This window comes from Trichomycterus rosablanca, chromosome 16 (assembly GCF_030014385.1).
Source record: "Trichomycterus rosablanca isolate fTriRos1 chromosome 16, fTriRos1.hap1, whole genome shotgun sequence".
Taxonomy (NCBI): Eukaryota; Metazoa; Chordata; class Actinopteri; order Siluriformes; family Trichomycteridae; genus Trichomycterus; species Trichomycterus rosablanca.
Genome location: NC_086003.1, coordinates 8,670,163 through 8,689,126, shown reverse-complemented (window position 1 = coordinate 8,689,126; position 18,964 = coordinate 8,670,163). Strand labels below are relative to the sequence as shown.

At 39.2% G+C, this 18,964-nt stretch overlaps 1 protein-coding gene across 2 annotated transcripts; it reads right to left on the bottom strand.

The window, feature by feature from the left end:
- Positions 1-1,468: 1,468 nt before the first annotated feature.
- On the bottom strand, positions 1,469-14,729 carry mob1bb (MOB kinase activator 1Bb). Of its 2 annotated transcripts, XM_063011102.1 has the most exons (7): positions 14,641-14,729; positions 14,470-14,559; positions 10,275-10,441; positions 7,385-7,478; positions 7,044-7,177; positions 6,635-6,798; positions 1,469-2,677 (listed from the first exon to the last, which is right to left on the bottom strand). In XM_063011102.1, the coding sequence occupies exons 2-7, from the start codon at positions 14,481-14,483 to the stop codon at positions 2,600-2,602; spliced, it is 651 nt and encodes a 216-aa protein (XP_062867172.1). In that variant the 5' UTR covers positions 14,484-14,559; positions 14,641-14,729; the 3' UTR covers positions 1,469-2,599. The 2 variants fall into 2 exon arrangements, with proteins under 2 accessions (XP_062867172.1, XP_062867171.1); XM_063011101.1 differs by having other exon boundaries at positions 14,470-14,729.
- Positions 14,730-18,964: the final 4,235 nt, after the last annotated feature.

Here is an 18,964-nt window from a genome sequence, read left to right as displayed (position 1 = left end):
CAGTGTGCTAGATTGTACTGTATATCAGATAACGGATTTATGTTCCCTACATAGTGCACTAGACAGTATATTAGACAATTGATTTATGTTCCCTACACAGTGTGCTAGATTGTATATCAGATAACGGATTTAATACGTGATCGGGGAGAAAAGTCTGTGTCGCCTGCATGCGCGTTTGTGTGTGTGTGTGTCGCTCTTAGCCGCTCGTTCTAGATTCCGGGAGATTTTATCTGACTTGCGGGCATCAGGGAGCCGCTATGTATATGCGGGAGACTCCTGGAACTTCCGGGAGACTTGGGATGTCTGCTTTCACATCATCATCATCATCACATGGAAATTTTCTTCCCCTTAAAGCTTCTTTGAGCACCCAAAAAGGTGGAAATCAGAAGGTGCTAAACCCGGACTATAAGCTCTCTCTCAGTCCGTCAGACATGACCGATTACTACTCCTCCCACCCTCACCGTTTCCAACCAAAACATAAAAGTGCGGAAACTTTTTGAAGATCCCTCGTATATACAATGTACGCAGATATAGCATTAGTGTCTCAGACATGAGATTTAGTATAGTATTTCATTCAAATATCCATGCGAGTGTATTCTAGATTAACTATTAGAATTCTTGAACAATCAAGAACGACTTTATTGTAATGATAGTTTATAGCTGTAAAATAGACTAAAGACAGAATAAGTCAGTGGTGTACCCTCATATTAAAAGTGTAGGTGTAATACACTTTTAAATAGGGATCTAACGATACACTCTACCTACGTCGATTCATCTTAAATGAATAACCGATTAGAATCGTGGCACATATGCATAAATTTTTAACTGTCTTGTAGTGCATCGTTACATCCCTAATTTTAAATCACACTTTTAAATGAATTGGAGAATAGAGCACACTCAGTGTTGCTGTTTTTGTCTGACACATTTCTATCAGAACCAGCATTAACTTCTTCAGCGATTTGAGCTACAGTAGCTCGTCTGTTAGACCACACGGGCCAGCCTTCTCTCCCCACGTGCATCAATGAGCCTTGGTCAGCCATGACCCTGTCGCTGATTTACCACTGTTCCTTCCTTGGACCACTTTTGATAGATACTAACCACTGCAGGAGAACACCCCACAAGACTTTCAGCTTTGGAGATGCTCTGACCCAGTCGTTTAGCCATCACAATTTGGCCCTTGTTCAATCCTTACGCTTGCCCATTCCTGCTTCTAACACATCAACTTTGAGGATAAAATGTTCACTTGCTGCCTAAAGTATCCCCACCCATGAAGAGATAATCAGTGTTCTTCACTTCACCTGTCAGTGGTCATAATGTTATGTCTAGTCGGTGTGTGTGTGTGTGTGTGTGTGTGTGTGTGTGTGTGTGTGTATATATATATATATATATATATATATATATATATATATAAATATAAATATAAATATAAAGGTCAATGACCATCATCCAACACTTAAATAAATTCTAGTTTTACTTGATAATAGACAGCATTTATTACTGTAAAACAATCAGTAATTAATCATCTGTAAAATATTCATTCCATCTGTCACAGCTACTTAACTTTACTTATCTAGTCCTAAATATTCAGCAGGAAAAATATCTGTTATAAAGATCTCCAACAAAAATGAATAGTTGGCACATACTATAGCATTTGTGTCGACGGGGCTGTTCAATTTACATCGTTACAACAAAAATTCAATTCAACTAATGAAAACATTTGGATACAAACAGGGTCATGCCAGCTTTGCAAAAAAACAAACAAAAAAACATGTGTAATGCAAATTAGCTGTGTATAAAAGGCAAATGAAGAGTACGTAACTATAATTCACCAATCACTTTTATACACAACTAATTGCTAATCTATTATATCCATTTAAAAAGGTAAGTAACTTCCAGCATTTAAATTCAATCACATTTTCCATAACTCTTTCACTTCAAAATGAAGCATGAAGATATTACAGTAAACCAAAGCAGGAAAACCAGGCTATAGTAAATTATTCATTACTAGCATTACTAAACAGGCATGAGTAAGCAAAATAATTCATCATGAGAATTGCATAGGAAAATAGATTTTAAGTATCTATCTACCAATTTTTTCTGGTCACTTCTGCTTAAAATACTACACGCATACAAAAAATGACACAAAATTAGTGGACTGGTGCTTTTACAGACTTGCTGCTAGCTGGTAAATGTGTCATAACATACAAAGAACAAAAATCCACAAAGTATAAAGACTTAGAGTTTAAGAAAACAAAAACACTGCAATCTAGAATTTAGTATTCATTAAATTGCTGTTTAAATGTGTTTCATTAAAACGGAGAAAACTACTAGAAACTGTGAATTAAAGATGAACTAGTGTCATTTCCTAAAATATTTAGCTAACTCCCTTTTCGCCATTAGCACAGTTCTAACCCATATCTTGAGAAGAATGGGATGATTTGTTCCCCAGTCCATGTTAACTTTTACATGCAGCACGTGCTACATGTATACACCAGGAAAGGGCGTTTGTACAAAACAAAACAAAAAGAACACAAAAGGAAAAGATATGATGGAGTGTAGTAACATGATAGATCATAATCATTCCTTCCTTTAAATCCATCTATCTGTCTTTGGTTGTCAGTTTGTCAATCAGCTCTTGAAGGGGTGCCAGTTCCTTTCGGTCAATTAGATTAAACTCCTGCAAAGAACACAAAAACCATCAGTGATTTAGACCTGTATGGATCATGTAATGTCATATTCTTCACATTATATAAATAACATGAAGATACAGTATATCCACCATACTACAGGGTTCATATACTTTCTGGCTATTTCCAAATCAGCACCAATCCAGAACTGAAGCGTTCCAGTACTAGCCATAATGTGATTTATATGGTGTACAACAAATTACTTTGGTCTGCAGTTACATACGTTCTTTTTTTTATACACATACCATACATCTGTTGTTCGGCACATCTGTCAACTTTATACCCCATTGAAATAGAAAGGACCCCCTTAAGACACTTAATGATAAGATGAAGTTTAGATGGTGTTCCAATATCAGCACTGACTCTAACATGTTAATAACATGATAGTGTGTGTTGTTCTAATATGAGTGTAGCAATGTTGGGATTTTTAAACAACACAATAAAGGGGAGCTGTGAGGACAGTAAAGCGCCAACCAAAATAACGGCAACAACATCCACTTATAAAAGAACAGAGGAAAATTTAAAACACATTGCGTATGGTGACGATAGCTCTAGTTTGTAATGTGTTTCTAATAAAGAGGCCAGTGAGTTTAAATCATATTTAAATTTCAAACAAAACTGTAGCACCTAATACACTCTAACCAGTAAAATACACACTATCATGTTATTACTATGGACATGTCATTGCGATGCTAGAATAATCCACTACTCAAATAACATCTGTTTTGTGGCGGTCCATAATTGTTCATTCATAAATTAAAGTGTAGGTAGGTGTCAGATTTAGTGTGATGTTAGTCACATACTTTGATTTACACAATAGAAGCCAATAACACAAAAATTGTTTAAAAGAAAATTAGTCTATGATCAAAGTTTGGACATTTTACTGCCATCGTACTATTCCATGACCTTTCCGGCTTTCTAACCTTGTATTAGGCGAATGTGTGTTTATGACAGTAGTGGATCACTAGACTACAACATGTATAAGCGAGTGATAGCAAAGTAAATATTGTCTTGAATATTGTCTTTTAGAGAAATTAATTGATTTTAAAATAATAATATAAATAATACAACTTGTGCTATTAAATATAATTTTCAAATATAATAAAATGTAACCGTCTACAATCTAGCCAACAATAGAAAACTAGACTTGCATTTACTGAAGGAACTGCACAGTGAATGCACCATGTTGCAAAAGCAAATATAGTATATAACAGACACGGCATAGAGTTACTAGTACTGAAATCTGACTCTGAAATTCGACACACATTCTGTTACACGCGTCCATATGGATGGCATAGAATTTCAATTCAGTCAGTGTTCTAACAAATTTTGCACACCTGACAATCATTTAAATAATAAATAATTAAATGGCTGGCCATTTAAGTCAACAGGGAATCTATGATGCATCCCACTGGAGTATGGTAAACAAGCTGTTTTTGCAGTCAGATTAAACTCAGCATTTGTGGTTAAGTCAGTTATTATTTATAAAAAATACAAAATTCAGGATATTTTAACTCAGCCTCAGCAAAGTCCTACATTTATAGCCTGTAAAAGGCTTTAAGATACTGACTGCGTCCATATTTAATTAGTGCATTAGCATGTAATTGTTCTTTTTTTCTTTTGATTTTTCTCCCCTTAATCTACCAATCTAATAATTTCCAATTTCTGACTGTGAAGCCACTGTCACCTGCACATCTCCTAATCTGATCAAGGAGAGTCAGATCACCAGTGCCCAATTTGTCACACGCCCTGTTCGCATCCGCTTCTTATTACCTGCCAGTGTTGGGTTCCCACACAAAGCCGAATTGAATACGAGGAGCCACACTAAGACGCAAACTGCACAGGCATCTGAAACAGTCCCGGAAGAGCCCCCATTCGACCTTCCTCAACTCAAACATGGCCAATTGTGCTAAGACGCCCGACCAGTTCAGTGGCTTACTAACACTCAGTGCTACCACATTAGACCACTAGCTTGACCCTTAACTCTTAAACTTAAGATTTTAATATATATATATATATATATATATATATATATATATATATATATATATATATATATATATATATATATATATATATATACAGTGTATCACAAAAGTGAGTACACCCCTCACATTTCTGCAAATATTTTATTATATCTTTTCATGGGACAACACTATAGAAATAAAACTTGGATATAACTTAGAGTAGTCAGTGTACAACTTGTATAGCAGTGTAGATTTACTGTCTTCTGAAAATTACTCAACACACAGCCATTAATGTCTAAATGGCTGGCAACATAAGTGAGTACACCCCACAGTGAACATGTCCAAATTGTGCCCAAAGTGTCAATATTTTGTGTGACCACCATTATTATCCAGCACTGCCTGAACCCTCCTGGGCATGGAATTCACCAGAGCTGCACAGGTTGCTACTGGAATCCTCTTCCACTCCTCCATGATGACATCACGGAGCTGGTGGATGTTAGACACCTTGAACTCCTCCACCTTCCACTTGAGGATGCGCCACAGGTGCTCAATTGGGTTTAGTCCATCACCTTTACCTTCAGCTTCCTCAGCAAGGCAGTTGTCATCTTGGAGGTTGTGTTTGGGGTCGTTATCCTGTTGGAAAACGAGTTTTCGAAGGGAGGGGATCATGCTCTGTTTCAGAATGTCACAGTACATGTTGGAATTCATGTTTCCCTCAATGAACTGCAGCTCTCCAGTGCCAGCAGCACTCATGCAGCCCAAGACCATGATGCTACCACCACCATGCTTGACTGTAGGCAAGATACAGTTGTCTTGGTACTTCTCACCAGGGCGCCGCCACACATGCTGGACACCATCTGAGCCAAACAAGTTTATCTTGGTCTCGTCAGACCACAGGGCATTCCAGTAATCCATGTTCTTGGACTGCTTGTTTTCAGCAAACTGTTTGCTGGCTTTCTTGTGCGTCAGCTTCCTTCTGGGATGACGACCATGCAGACCGAGTTGATGCAGTGTGCGGCGTATGGTCTGAGCACTGACAGGCTGACCTCCCACGTCTTCAACCTCTGCAGCAATGCTGGCAGCACTCATGTGTCTATTTTTTAAAGCCAACCTCTGGATATGACGCCGAACACGTGGACTCAACTTCTTTGGTCGACCCTGGCGAAGCCTGTTCCGAGTGGAACCTGTCCTGGAAAACCGCTGTATGACCTTGGCCACCATGCTGTAGCTCAGTTTCAGGGTGTTAGCAATCTTCTTATAGCCCAGGCCATCTTTGTGGAGAGCAACAATTCTATTTCTCACATCCTCAGAGAGTTCTTTGCCATGAGGTGCCATGTTGAATATCCAGTGGCCAATATGAGAGAATTGTACCCAAAACACCAAATTTAACAGCCCTGCTCCCCATTTACACCTGGGACCTTGACACATGACACCAGGGAGGGACAACGACACATTTGGGCACAATTTGGACATGTTCACTGTGGGGTGTACTCACTTATGTTGCCAGCTATTTAGACATTAATGGCTGTGTGTTGAGTTATTTTCAGAAGACAGTAAATCTACACTGCTATACAAGTTGTACACTGACCACTCTAAGTTATATCCAAGTTTCATGTCTATAGTGTTGTCCCATGAAAAGATATAATGAAATATTTGCAGAAATGTGAGGGGTGTACTCACTTTTGTGATACACTGTATATATATATATATATATATATATATATATATATATACATACTGTATATATATATATATTTATATTAAATAAACAGTGTAGAGGTGCTTGACTGGCCTGTCCAGAGTCCATATCTGTAAAATTATTTTGTACAGTTATTCTGTACAGTTTGATTATCATTTTATAATGGTACAGTTACTCATGTTAGCCATTATGAATTATAAATATTTTGCAGTATACATGATTTGGGAACATACACTTTCCATAGTGCCCAGTGTTGCAAAAAATGTGCGGCCTTGGCTTACCTGTACGAAGAAAATGAAGTGTTTGAAGGAGGTGTTAAGGTGTGCTTCTTCTTGCAGCTGCATGACAGAGTCAAAGTGCTGGTGGTAAATGTGAGCGTAGACACGAAAGAGGCGCTTCAGAATAGTCTTAGCGACGGACATGAAGTTTTTGGGGAAGGGGACGCCTGAAGGAAGGGGAAAAGCAAAAGGAGAGAGATGTACAATAGTTTTATTACAGAATCACCTTTGTAATAGTTCTTATAAAACAACTACAACTGCGGAACATATAAAATACTATAAGTTAATAATACTATTATTAAGGGTGCCTGGTAATCAAAACCATTTTTTCATTTATTAAAGGCTGATTGGCATATACTACTGAAGAAATAAAACACATTAAATGTTTATGTAGTGTTATTATCATTATTACCAATTTTGGATGGGAAGAGTGTTTCATCATCGAGCTGATCCTGCACCCAGGTCATAAGGTAATCAATGTATTTAGGGGCTGAGCATTTGATCGGCTTTTTGATGTTTGTACCATCAGCCCAGTGATACTCATACCTAATAAAAAATAAAAACACATGTTAAATTTATCTCCAGACAGGTCCAGAAATTAAAGCTATACAGAGCTGTGAAAATATTACATGTTAACACAGAAACTAAATTACATTTTTTTTAGGGTTCTCTTTATCGATCATACGATCATATCCATAAAAAACACTGGCCTCCATATAGGTGCCAAATTCATTCTATCTTAAACACACTTACTTGGGTCCTGCAGACATGACTGGGCAGCTATCCTCAGAGCAGAAGTCTGTGACGGTGCCGTAAAGCATGTTGATCTGGTTGAAGAAGTCAACAGCTACACAAATGCAAAACACAAGTGTGATTTAAAAGTTATAAACCGTCACATGATGGGGTTTTAATGAAATATATAATATATAAAATATATAGATAATATGTGGTCATGTATTGCTGAGAACTGGCCCCATATTATACTTAAGGACCTCCTTAAGTAACTCAGCTAACCAATCACTCAAAATGTATTGACATTGGGTTTAATTAGTCTAAACACTCCCAATATTGATTACTGCCATCCCTGTTAAATCTAATGCACATTTCCACTGCATGGTACCCTCTGGAGCAGTAGGTTTTTGTTAATCTGTAATTCCATATTTAATGGTTGTTTCCAGTGCCAATTTGGTTACCCTTTTTGGCCAGGGACCAAGCCACCACAGCAGGCCTCATGAGTAGAGCACAAAACAATGTAGACAGCTGACTGGTCAGATATAAGCGCCCAATTTCATGAGCACCCGTGTGCAATTGGAAATAGATAATAGCACATTAGGTGTGGCATGAGTAGTTCTGGATTTAGATGTGTACTGTTTTGTACTATAGGATACCATTTGATGAAAAATGGACAAACATTAAATAAACAAAAGCTTTCCAGGAATTAAAAGTAGGCTAAACAACTCAACAAGCAGCAGACTGTGCCAAAATTAAAAGAAATTAGAGATGAGATAAAGTGGAAGGCTAATGAAATTATTTCTGAGGCTGTGGGACAAACCACAGTAACAGTCATTATCTTCACATGGAGGAAACTGGAACAGTGCTGACTCTGGCCAGATGTAGCTGGCCTACCAAACAGACAATCCAAAGATGTCACAAAATAAACCAGACAAACATCTTTAAAATGCTGGCTTTGCTCATTTCATAAAAGCATTAATGACTTTAACATTAATAATATCAATGGATCACCCCAAGCCTTTTGGGATGATGTTCCTTGGGCTGATGAGTTAAAAGTGGAACGCCACAGCCTCACTGAGTTACAGCTGGCATAAAACTACCAGCATTTTACAATTTTTTAAACTGTTAAACATGTTGCTGGTGATGTGATGTTGTGGGGTTGCTTGATGCTTCAAGGCCTGCCTGGGTTATTTGCCATAATTGACAGAACAATCATTTAGCTCTCTACCAGAACGTTCTGAAGCAGAATGTCTGCTCATTAGTTTGATTTAAAGCTCAACAGCAATTGAGTTACACAAAAGACAACAATCTAGAGTAAAAGAAGGGCAGGTCGTAAAAATTGCCTCTGCTGTTTGGTCGAGGCACCAGCACGAGTGGTGGAGGACTCATCTAGGGCATAGCATGACTCTTTGTGCACAGTATGGTAGTAACTCGCAGTCCATGTTTTTAATGCAGCAGATATCTAAAAGCATAAATTGAATGAACTGAATGAGGCTGAAGCTAAATCATTAATCCCAGACTGGGTTAAAGTATTTTCCGAGGTGCAACAACAGGTTGTTGGGCGGCCAAGACTCCTTGATGCCAGAGGACATGAAGGTTATGGCATCTGGTAGGAATACACAGTACTACTGTGGCTCAAACTCTAGATAATTGTAATAATACTGATGAGGTGAATGTGTCAACACACAGTACACTGAACCTTTCTATGTATGGCGATGTAGAGTCAAAGTCCAAATTGCCCACACACATTGGAGCAATGGAAGAAGGTCAAATAGTCCAATCAATCCTGTTTTTTTAAAGATCATTTGGATGGCTGCAGAACAGATGCACCAAGATGCACTGTAGGACAATCCATCCCACAATACACAGACGTTGAGCCTGTGGACCTGCAGGTAAGGTCCTGGTACCAGACAGCACAGGACTTCTTTGTGGATTCCATGTCTTGCCAAGTCATAGGTGTTTTGACAGCATATTAGGCGGCTGGTCCTAATGTTTTGGATCATCTGTGTCTATTCTGGTTAAGCAGGTTCTTTTCAAAGTAACAACAGTTGTCATGGTAACCTTTCTGTAAGCTATTGCTGTCACAAAAACATGTCTAAGCATTTAAATAATTCTAAACTAAGAATAGATATGTAATAGAATTTCAATTCTGTAAGACGTGAAGACTTGTCAGACATAAATAATCAAATTAACACATATATGTATGATTATCTATGACGTGCATGGTATGGTCATACGGTATTACTCAGTGCACATATTCTAAATGTTTGCAGTGCTGAGTAAACAAGACAGCTGGTCTAGTTCTGAACTCACTAGGGTTGTAAGGTTGTATCGCTTAAGGGGAGAACAGGATCCAAGCACAAAACTCTGCATGGCCACTTACAGCCAAACCATTTTTACAACAACGTAAGAGCTCTAGCATAACACCAGCAATTAAGCCAGAGTCTTTAAGGTTAGAAAAATCTTTGTAGTTGACCTTGCACAATTATATATGTCAACATATGTCAAGTGAGACCCTTAGGGCGCATTCAGGGCGCATCCACATACATCTATGTTTAGCTGTATTTTCCTCACTGTTTCACTTTTAAACTTGTTAAAGCTCGAGGTGCTGAGTAATACAATAAGGCACGTTAAGCTTTGGGCACGTTAAGCGTTGTTAATCGTGCTGTTTGAGTCACTTTTACCACGTCATATCAAACAGTTCGTTTCATTGGAGGCTCTTTGATAAAGTCAGCGGCAAACTGGGTCAAAGTTCAATCAGGTTAACTTTGTGCACCAAGCCAAGCGCAAAAATCGTGAGCCCAAAGTGGCTTGAGTGCACGGCGCCACACTCCATAGAACACAGGTTTTGCCGCTTTTCATGTAAATGCGCCCTCATAGATGTGTTAGGTGCATGAAGGTTAATGCTTACTGTTCACAGCCACCCATTCGTTCAGGTCCTCTCCATCTGGCAGCATGACTGCCATGCGCAAGTTCCCACTGCCTAGTGTCGCCTCGGCATGTTTCAGCAACTCGTACTGGTGGGAGCCTTCTGGAATGTTCTTCTTTGGCTTGAAGGTCTTGGACGAGCGATTGCCACTTTGGAGAGGGAGGAAGAGGGAGAAAGACGCAACACATGATTATTTTAGAACGTGGGAACATAATACATTTGCCTGACTGTTGTTTATGTAAGGATAAATAAACCCACTCAGGTGAACTATACTAAAAAAGGACTTAAATTAGAATGATCAACTTCACACTACACGATTTTTGCCTTGATTTTCGCTCACCGACCGGTCGACGCTAGATTTGCCGGCTTGGGAGCAACTCGGCGATCGAAACTCGGCTCTCAATCGCTATGTGTGAACTACCCAAAAACTCGATCCGAGCGGCTCGGCGATCGGAGTGCTATGTCGAACAGCCAATGAGAACGAAAGAGGGGAAACGCAGGGGAGGAGTGTAAAAAGGTGGGACAGGGGCATAATATAGTTTATATCAGAATACATCAGCACACACACAAGTTTTACAGTATTTCTGACCTGATTGTTCTCTACATAACACCAACACTGCATTGCAAAAATATTTATTAACCTCCAACTCACTATAGAACAATCCATGCTGTTCGCGTTGCCAAATCCACTCATTCATTTATTTTTCCTCTTCGATTTTACGCTGCACATCAGCGCACAAACTTTGATTGCTCGCTACTTGTTGACGTGCATTTTTGGACGTGGTATCATTAAACTTTTCGTCACGTCTTGCGTTTGTTTTCATGACAGAACGTAGTTTGGTAGACCAGAGAAGCTCACCTGCGATTCCAGTTGGCGATAGATCGTGTAGTGTGAAACCCCCTATCGCAGATCAGTCGACTTAAATGACTCGCGATTACAAGAGATCCAGTCGTGTAGCGTGAACTGTACAGCGACCTGACGACTTGGAGAGTCGTATAGTGTGAACTTGGCATAAAATGCCTTGGTAAAAATAAAAGACAAGGTTCTTCTTCAGAATTTTTGATACTGATTCATCTGAGAAGTACTGAGTTTGAGAAAAACAGATATTCAGTTGCTCTCAGGATTAACTGGTTGCACTGTTACAGTATTTACAGACATCCCATAACATTACTGATGAATGTCTGTATAACTTACCTATCTAAACAGTCCAATTAATTTTATTTCCCCACAGTGCATCTTTACTGTATTAGTGTTTTAAATCACTTGCCTTAGTATTTGTTACCTGGTAATTTATCGACTTATGTTCACAAATGTTTAGAAGGCATTTAGCCAGCAATTACAGTAGGACTCATTTTACTCTACATTTCACTATAGTAAACATGCATGTGCAATGGGCCTTCAGCACATCTGCAGCAAGAATACCAACATTAGGCATAGACATTAATGCAATCCACTTTTACTACAAAAAAGCTGTAGTAAAAGCTAAGTAAAAGCAAGAACAAATAAAAAAAAATTGAAAAGAAAGGCTCTGACCTACATAAAAAACTGAAACAGTACCCAAAACATTTGATGAATCAGTGATGAAAAAGCAACATCTCCTGATCCAACATGCCTCAAGTGAGGTGAGCAATCATGAGTTATCCATGTCCTCCAGCAACTTCCTCACAATGTGTATTACACAACAGTAATTACATACAGCTAGGCTTTCTTTCTAACCTACATGAGGCCCAACTGGGAAGTTCTAGTCAAATGATCAGTGAAGTAAAACCAGATTTGGACGACACAAACGTTTTTGAGATGAGACGTATATCGCACTTTTAGCCTACCTTCTGACAGACTTGTTTCAGAGCCAAGTCTGTTTGAAGGCAGAATGTGGCATGCTGTGGTAGGCAAAAGAGCTGGAATAACACCTAGGCTTGAAATCTGCCTTTACACCTAACTGAAAACAGCATTGTGGGGTTATTCTGACATAGTACAACACTGCAGGTCACAAAATAATAATTAGGGTTATTGCAATGTTTTGATAAAGAAACAGATTAAAACATTGCAAAACCGTTGCTAGGTGGTTACTATATAATGTTGCGACAATGTTGATGATGTTAATATTATTATTAATTGATGTCAAGTTAATTCTGACTCCTGGCAACTATATGGTTAGTATTTCTCCATAACATTCCATCTTCTGTTGCCTTAATGGCTTGTTTATTGTTTGTTTGTTTGTTTATTAGGATTTTAACGTCATGTTTTTACACTTTTGGTTACATTCATGACAGGAACGGTAGTTACTCAGTATACAAGGTTATATCAAATACAGTCATGGACAATTTAGTGTCTCCAATTCACCTCAATTGCATGTCTTTGGACTGTAGGAGTAAACCGGAGCACCCGGAGTAAACCCACGCAGACACAGGGAGAACATGCAAACTCCACACAGAAAGGACCCGGACCGCCCCACCTGGGGATCGATTCCAGGACCTTCTTGCTGTGAGGCGACAGTGCTACCCACTTAGCCACTGTGCCGCCCCGCTTGTTTATTGCTGCTTTTACCTTCAACTCTTTCAAGCATAATCATCTTTTCTAATGAACTGGTTCTTTTCATAATGTGTCCAAAAACAGAGCTTTAGTTCGAGTATCTAGGGTTCAAGTGAGAGGCTTAATTAGATTTGGTCAAGGATCAAGTTGTTTGTCTTCTTCGCCATCTTCTCAAGTCTTTCTCAGGACCAGAGTTCAATAGCATCTATATTTTTTCTGTCTTGCTTTTTAGTGTCAAGTTTATACACCCATAAAAACCATGAAGAAGGCCATAGCCTGGACAAACTTGATATGTGTTTTGGGAGACTAATCTTTACACCTGAAGAACCTTTCGGTTCCATCATTCTTGTCCTGCTATACTGACTGCAGGATCCTTTGCAGTTAATAATTGATTCAGCTGTCCACCATCTCGACATCTTATCCATCAGTGGTAAAGTTAGTGGTCTTTCATGACATTTGTCTTGTTCATACGAAGTTGAAGTGTTGTCTCAATTTATATCAAAGATTATTGATGTTTCCTCCAACAATCTAGTTGCTCCAGTCCTTCTCCAGTTCTGCCCTATTATACACCAAGCAGCCATAACATTAAAACCACCTCCTTGTTTCTACACTCACTGTTCTTTTTATCAGCTCCACTTACCATATAGAAGCACTTTGTAGTTCTACAATTATTGACTGTAGTCCATACGTGCTCTCTACATGCTGTGTTAGCCTGCTTTCACTTTTTCATTGTAGTGACACTGACATGGTGGTGGTGGTGTGTTAGTGTGTGTTGTGCTGGTATGAGTGGATCAGACAGCAGTGCTGCTGGATTTTTTAAACACTGATCAGTGTATAGTCAGCATACAGGTTAAACAGGATTGGTGACAGAATGCAGTTACAACCACTAAAAGTGGTTCATTTCGACTTTATAACAACAGTGCAGGGTTGCAAATGTCAAAATTAGCAGTTGTGACCACGTATGTGTGTTTTTTGGGTGTACCATGTGTTAAAGCATAGACTACGGGAAGCTTCTAAGCACTTTAATTCCTACCATTAATTAGTTCTTTAATTAATATTCTTAACAGTGTAAAACTTGCTGTATTATTGTTATTTTTAGGTGACTTACATATAATTTACAAAAACTAAGTTCAACTCTATGGGTGACGTACGGAATAGTGTTCGTGTGGAAATATAAAACTCTGTGATTAATGTTCACTATACGAAAAACTGCGACCTTATATTAGCTAGTTTAGGTAAACGTTTAAAATATATAAGTATAATCACTTTTTACATGCGTATTACATAAGTGTTCATTTTTAAAAGGCTAGCAAGTTAGCATGGTACCACCAAAACATTGTAAGCTAGCTAAAGCAACCAAATATTAGTAAAATGCTCCGCTTGTAGGACTTTTGTATCGAATTAAGATTAAAACCAGAAGCTAATTTAACTGTTATAATGATTAACAAAACATAATAAGGATGTTTGCAGCTAACCAGCTAAGTTAGCCAGGATTAGCTGCTTAACTTCGTGGCTAACCAACACTAAACAACAAAACAACTCGTTTTGCTTAGCGCGGTATTAAATAATTAGTATTTTTATTTTATTTATATTAATGAAAGCACATTATACAAAAATAACAAAAGAGAAAATAATTAAACTCACAATAGGAAACTCATCTCTTAATGCTGTTTGAGGTTCCCCAAAGAAAGAGTCGAAACTGTGTCCGGAGTCAATTCACACACCAGCAGTGAGCTTCAATAGAAACGTGCACAGTTACAACAGAACAACAGACGATGGAAAAAGAGTCGACACGTAGGTAACGAATTCAGTTACATCCGATTCCGATTCTATCCGAGTCCTCGCAGTTCACGGTTCAGGCTTTTCCGGTGTTTCCTTTCTGCCGTTCTTCCTCTGATTGGAGCTGAAGGCAGACTGTGCTGGGAGCCGCAAAGGCGTGACGTGTACTCGACATTACAGAGCCGGATAGGCGGCACATGGGAAAACTCGTGAATATTAATCAGAAAGTGCATCGAAGCGACATGTGATTGGCTGTACCGGGGCGGTGACGTCAGTGAATGCGTTTAACAGCTGTCAAATCAGCTCTGCTCCTGAATTTTGTTCGGTATATTTGTGGTATTGATGCCTGCACGTGCTCTCCAAAAGGCCTACACCAGGGGTGTCAAACTCATTTTCACCGAGGGCCACATCAGCATTATGGTGGCCCTCAAAGGGCCGATTGTAACGTATCCTGCTGTGATTGCAGTCTGTTGTTTTTCTTGGAGGCTAAATTCTGCAATATTGTCCTCCTTTACCACAGACGCGGCCTCATAACACAAGAGACGCACCTGTTTCTCTTCCTGAAGCACAAACTTAAAGCACATTAAATTTCCTCCTTCTGCTTAATTTTCTTACTTATCTTCTTGTACATTTTGGGATTATGTGTAAATATTTCTTAACATCATCTACTGGCGGGATGTGTCACTTTGCAGGTCACAAAATAAGCATGCATTTTGAGAGATGCAGTTAATATAGGATTTTACAGTGTATTTTAAGACGATTGTTCTGCCCTCACTAATAGTTTATCCCTCTTTCTCAGCTAGACAGACAGACAGCTCTCTTCAGAATACAGTCGGTTTTATTTGCTTCCCAGCTGTGTGATACACTGTGTGCACCAGAATGAAGTAAAAATACAAACAATAAAAACAATAAAGAGCTTAATACAGTACAAGCACACAGCTGTAGTCAAGTGTTACATCTGGTACAATATGAGATTCAACCAAACGTAAAATAAGGCTAACGAGTTAGCATTTTGTGTAAAGATACTAATTGCTATAGTAACGGTAACAATTGTATTTAATTACGGTAAATTTTTAACTAAAGCGCTGTGATATACTCACTAAACATTTACAAACAACTGAGAATATAAACGCCACTACTTACAGACGATGCTTTGGTATTATATTGCAAGATAATTATTTATATTTATTATTATTGTTTACATTACTACCCGCGTTCTTTTGCCGTAAAAGTCACATGGCTTCTCAGCGAAGGTCAAAGTTAGTTGCCATGACTACGATGTCACCGGTTGCCGTTTAAAGGTGCAGGTGTCCCATTTAATTATAAGTGCGTCTCTGTAACGACTCGAACCATCACAACAATCGTACAGTCCTTTAAGCTCTCGTGGGCCACATAAAATGACGTGGCGGGCCGGATCTGGCCCGCGGGCCGTGAGTTTGACACCCCTGGCCTACACTATGTGCTCAAAGGTTTTTCTGTTTTTTTTTTGTTTGTTTGTTTTTTATTATTATTACACTGCCTGGCCAAAAAAAAAAAGTCACCACCTGGATTTAACTAAGCAAGTAGGTAAGAGCCTCCCATTGGATAATTACTGCAAGGGTGATTATGTTTCAGCTGGCAACAAGTTATTTAACCCTAACTGATGCAGTGAGTAGCTTCTCATTTGTTAAACAACCATGTCGAAAGACATCCTGTGGTCGTGGAAAAGATGTTAATCTGTTTCAGAAGGGTCAAATTATTGGCATGCATCAAGCAGAGAAAACATCTAAGGAGATTGCTGAAACTACTAAAATCGGGTTAAGAACTGTCCAACGTATTACTAAAAAGTGGAAGGACAGTGGAGAAACATTATCTTCGAGGAAGGAATGTGGTCGGAAAAAAATCTTGAATGATTGTGATCGGCGATCACTTAAACGTTTGGTGAAATCAAATGGTAGAAAAACTACAGTAGAACTCAAGGATATGTTTAATAGTGAAAGTAAGAGCATTTCCACATGCACAATGCGAAGGGAACTCAAGATACTGGGACTAAACAGCTGTGTAGCCTTAAGAAAACTACTTGTCAGTGAGGCTAACCGGCAAAAACGGCTTCAGTTTGCTAGCGAGCATAAAGATTGGACTCTGGAGCAATGGAAGAAGGTTGTGTGGTCTGATGAGTCTAGATTTACCCTGTTCCAGAGTGATGGGCGCATCAGGGTAAGAAGAGAGGCGGCTGAAGTGATGCACCCATCATGCCTAGTGCCTACCGTACAAGCCTGTGGGGGCAGTGCTATGATCTGGGGTTGCTGCAGTTGTTTAGGTCTAGGTTCAGCAACGTTATGTGCCCAAAGAATGAGGTCAGCTGACTACCTGAATATACTGAACGACCAGGTTATTCCATCAATGGATTTTTTCTTCCCTGATGGCACGGGCATATTCCGAGATGACAATGCCAGGATTCATCGGGCTCAAGTTGTGAAAGAGTGGTTCAGGGAGCATGAGACATCATTTTCACACATGAATTGGCCACCAGAGAGTCCAGACCTGAAACCCATTGAGAATCTTTGGGATGTGCTGGAGAAGATGGGATGTGCGCAGTGGTCCAAATCATCAATACAAGATCTTGGGGAAAAATTAATGCAACTCTGGACAGAAATAAATGTTGTGACATTGCAGAAGCTTGTGGAAATGATGCCACAGCGAATGCGTGCCGTAATCAAAGCTTAAGGCGGTCCAACGAAATATTAGAGTGTGTGACCTTTTTTTTGGCCAGGCAGAGTATTTTTTTGTGCATCCAATTGCCCGATTGCGTCATGCTTCCTCTCCACCAATGCCGATCCCCACTCTGACTGAGGAGAACGAAGCTAACCCATGCTCCCAACTTTGTGGGAACAGTTTGGGGATGGCCCCTTCCTGTTCCAACAAGACACGTATGAGCGAGTTGGTGTGGAAGAACTCGACTGGCCTGCACAGAGTCCTGACCACAACCCGATAGAACACCTTTGGGATGAATTAGAGCGGAGACTGTGAGCCAGGCCTACTCGTCCAACATCAGTGTCTGACCGTCCTAAACCTTCTGGAAAGCCTTCCCAGAAGAGTTGAAGCTGTTATAGCTGCAAAGGGTGGGCCGACATCATATTAAACCCTATGGATTAAGAATGGGACGTCACTCAAGTTCATATGCGTGTGAAGGCAGACGAGCGAATACTTTTGGCAATATAGTGTATTTTGGCATGTTCAGACTGGAAAGACTAGGCAATATGTGTGTGTAGGTTAAACCTGCTCTTTACTATTTTAAATAGCTTGATTGAGTCACACAAGGACACCAACCCTAGATCATTGTTGGCCATCGCAAAAGCAGTACTTTATGCTTCTGATTTGGTAGCCATGTAAAAGCTTGAAGTGCATGAGCCAGGTGATGTGCACAAATGCATTACCAGCACTAAAACTATCTATTCGGCAAATGCAAGAATGTGACTATACAGAGATGTAACACTTAATCCAGCTACTTATCAACTCCTGATGATGGCATTCCACATGACTGACTGTTATGGACATTGTATCCAAAGTGAGACCAACCAAAATACGCTCTATGCAATCAATATTTAGTTATCGAAATCCACATTGCTTGCATTAATCTCAGCTCAGGCTGCTGAATTGTTTGCATTAACCAGAATGTGCATCTTAGCTTAAAGCAATAGTTAAGCTTTTATGTCTTTGCATGATATTGGAGTATTGTACAATCACTGACAATTTCTTAAAATCTATTATGTGCAAAGGTCTGATAAAATTGTTAGAAGCTGACTGCTTTCTTAATGCATTTCTGTGTGTCAGTGCAAGTGCCCACATGACACTTACCCAAGAAAAGTGCATTGGCCGACTTGGCTGCAAAATACCCAGCCATTACATGTACACTCACAGCTAAAGATGATGCAAACTGATATATCTTTGTATAATATATATTTTGACTATTTTGTAGTTTTTGTAATTACTGTGGCTGAGCAGTCACAAAAGCATTTCACTGCCAGTTGTACTGTGTATGACTATGTATGTGACAAATAAACCTTAATTTGATTTGATTTGATCTTTGACTATTCACAACTTGGAGAGAGCATACTGCAGGATGTACCCCAAATCAAGCATGTGTCTCCATGCCCAGAACAGACCTGCCATTCCTTAATAAGTTTCCATATTTGGCAAAAGGTGCTCACTGTGCAGACCATGTACCATATTTAATAGATGATGCTTGTATTCATTAAACAAACTCCTGCACAATTGTACAATAATTATCGGGTGATCATTGACATATTCTTAAAATATCCTGAATGATTTCCTCGTAGGGAACAGGATGCACTCCTAGAACCCAAACACAATTACAAGA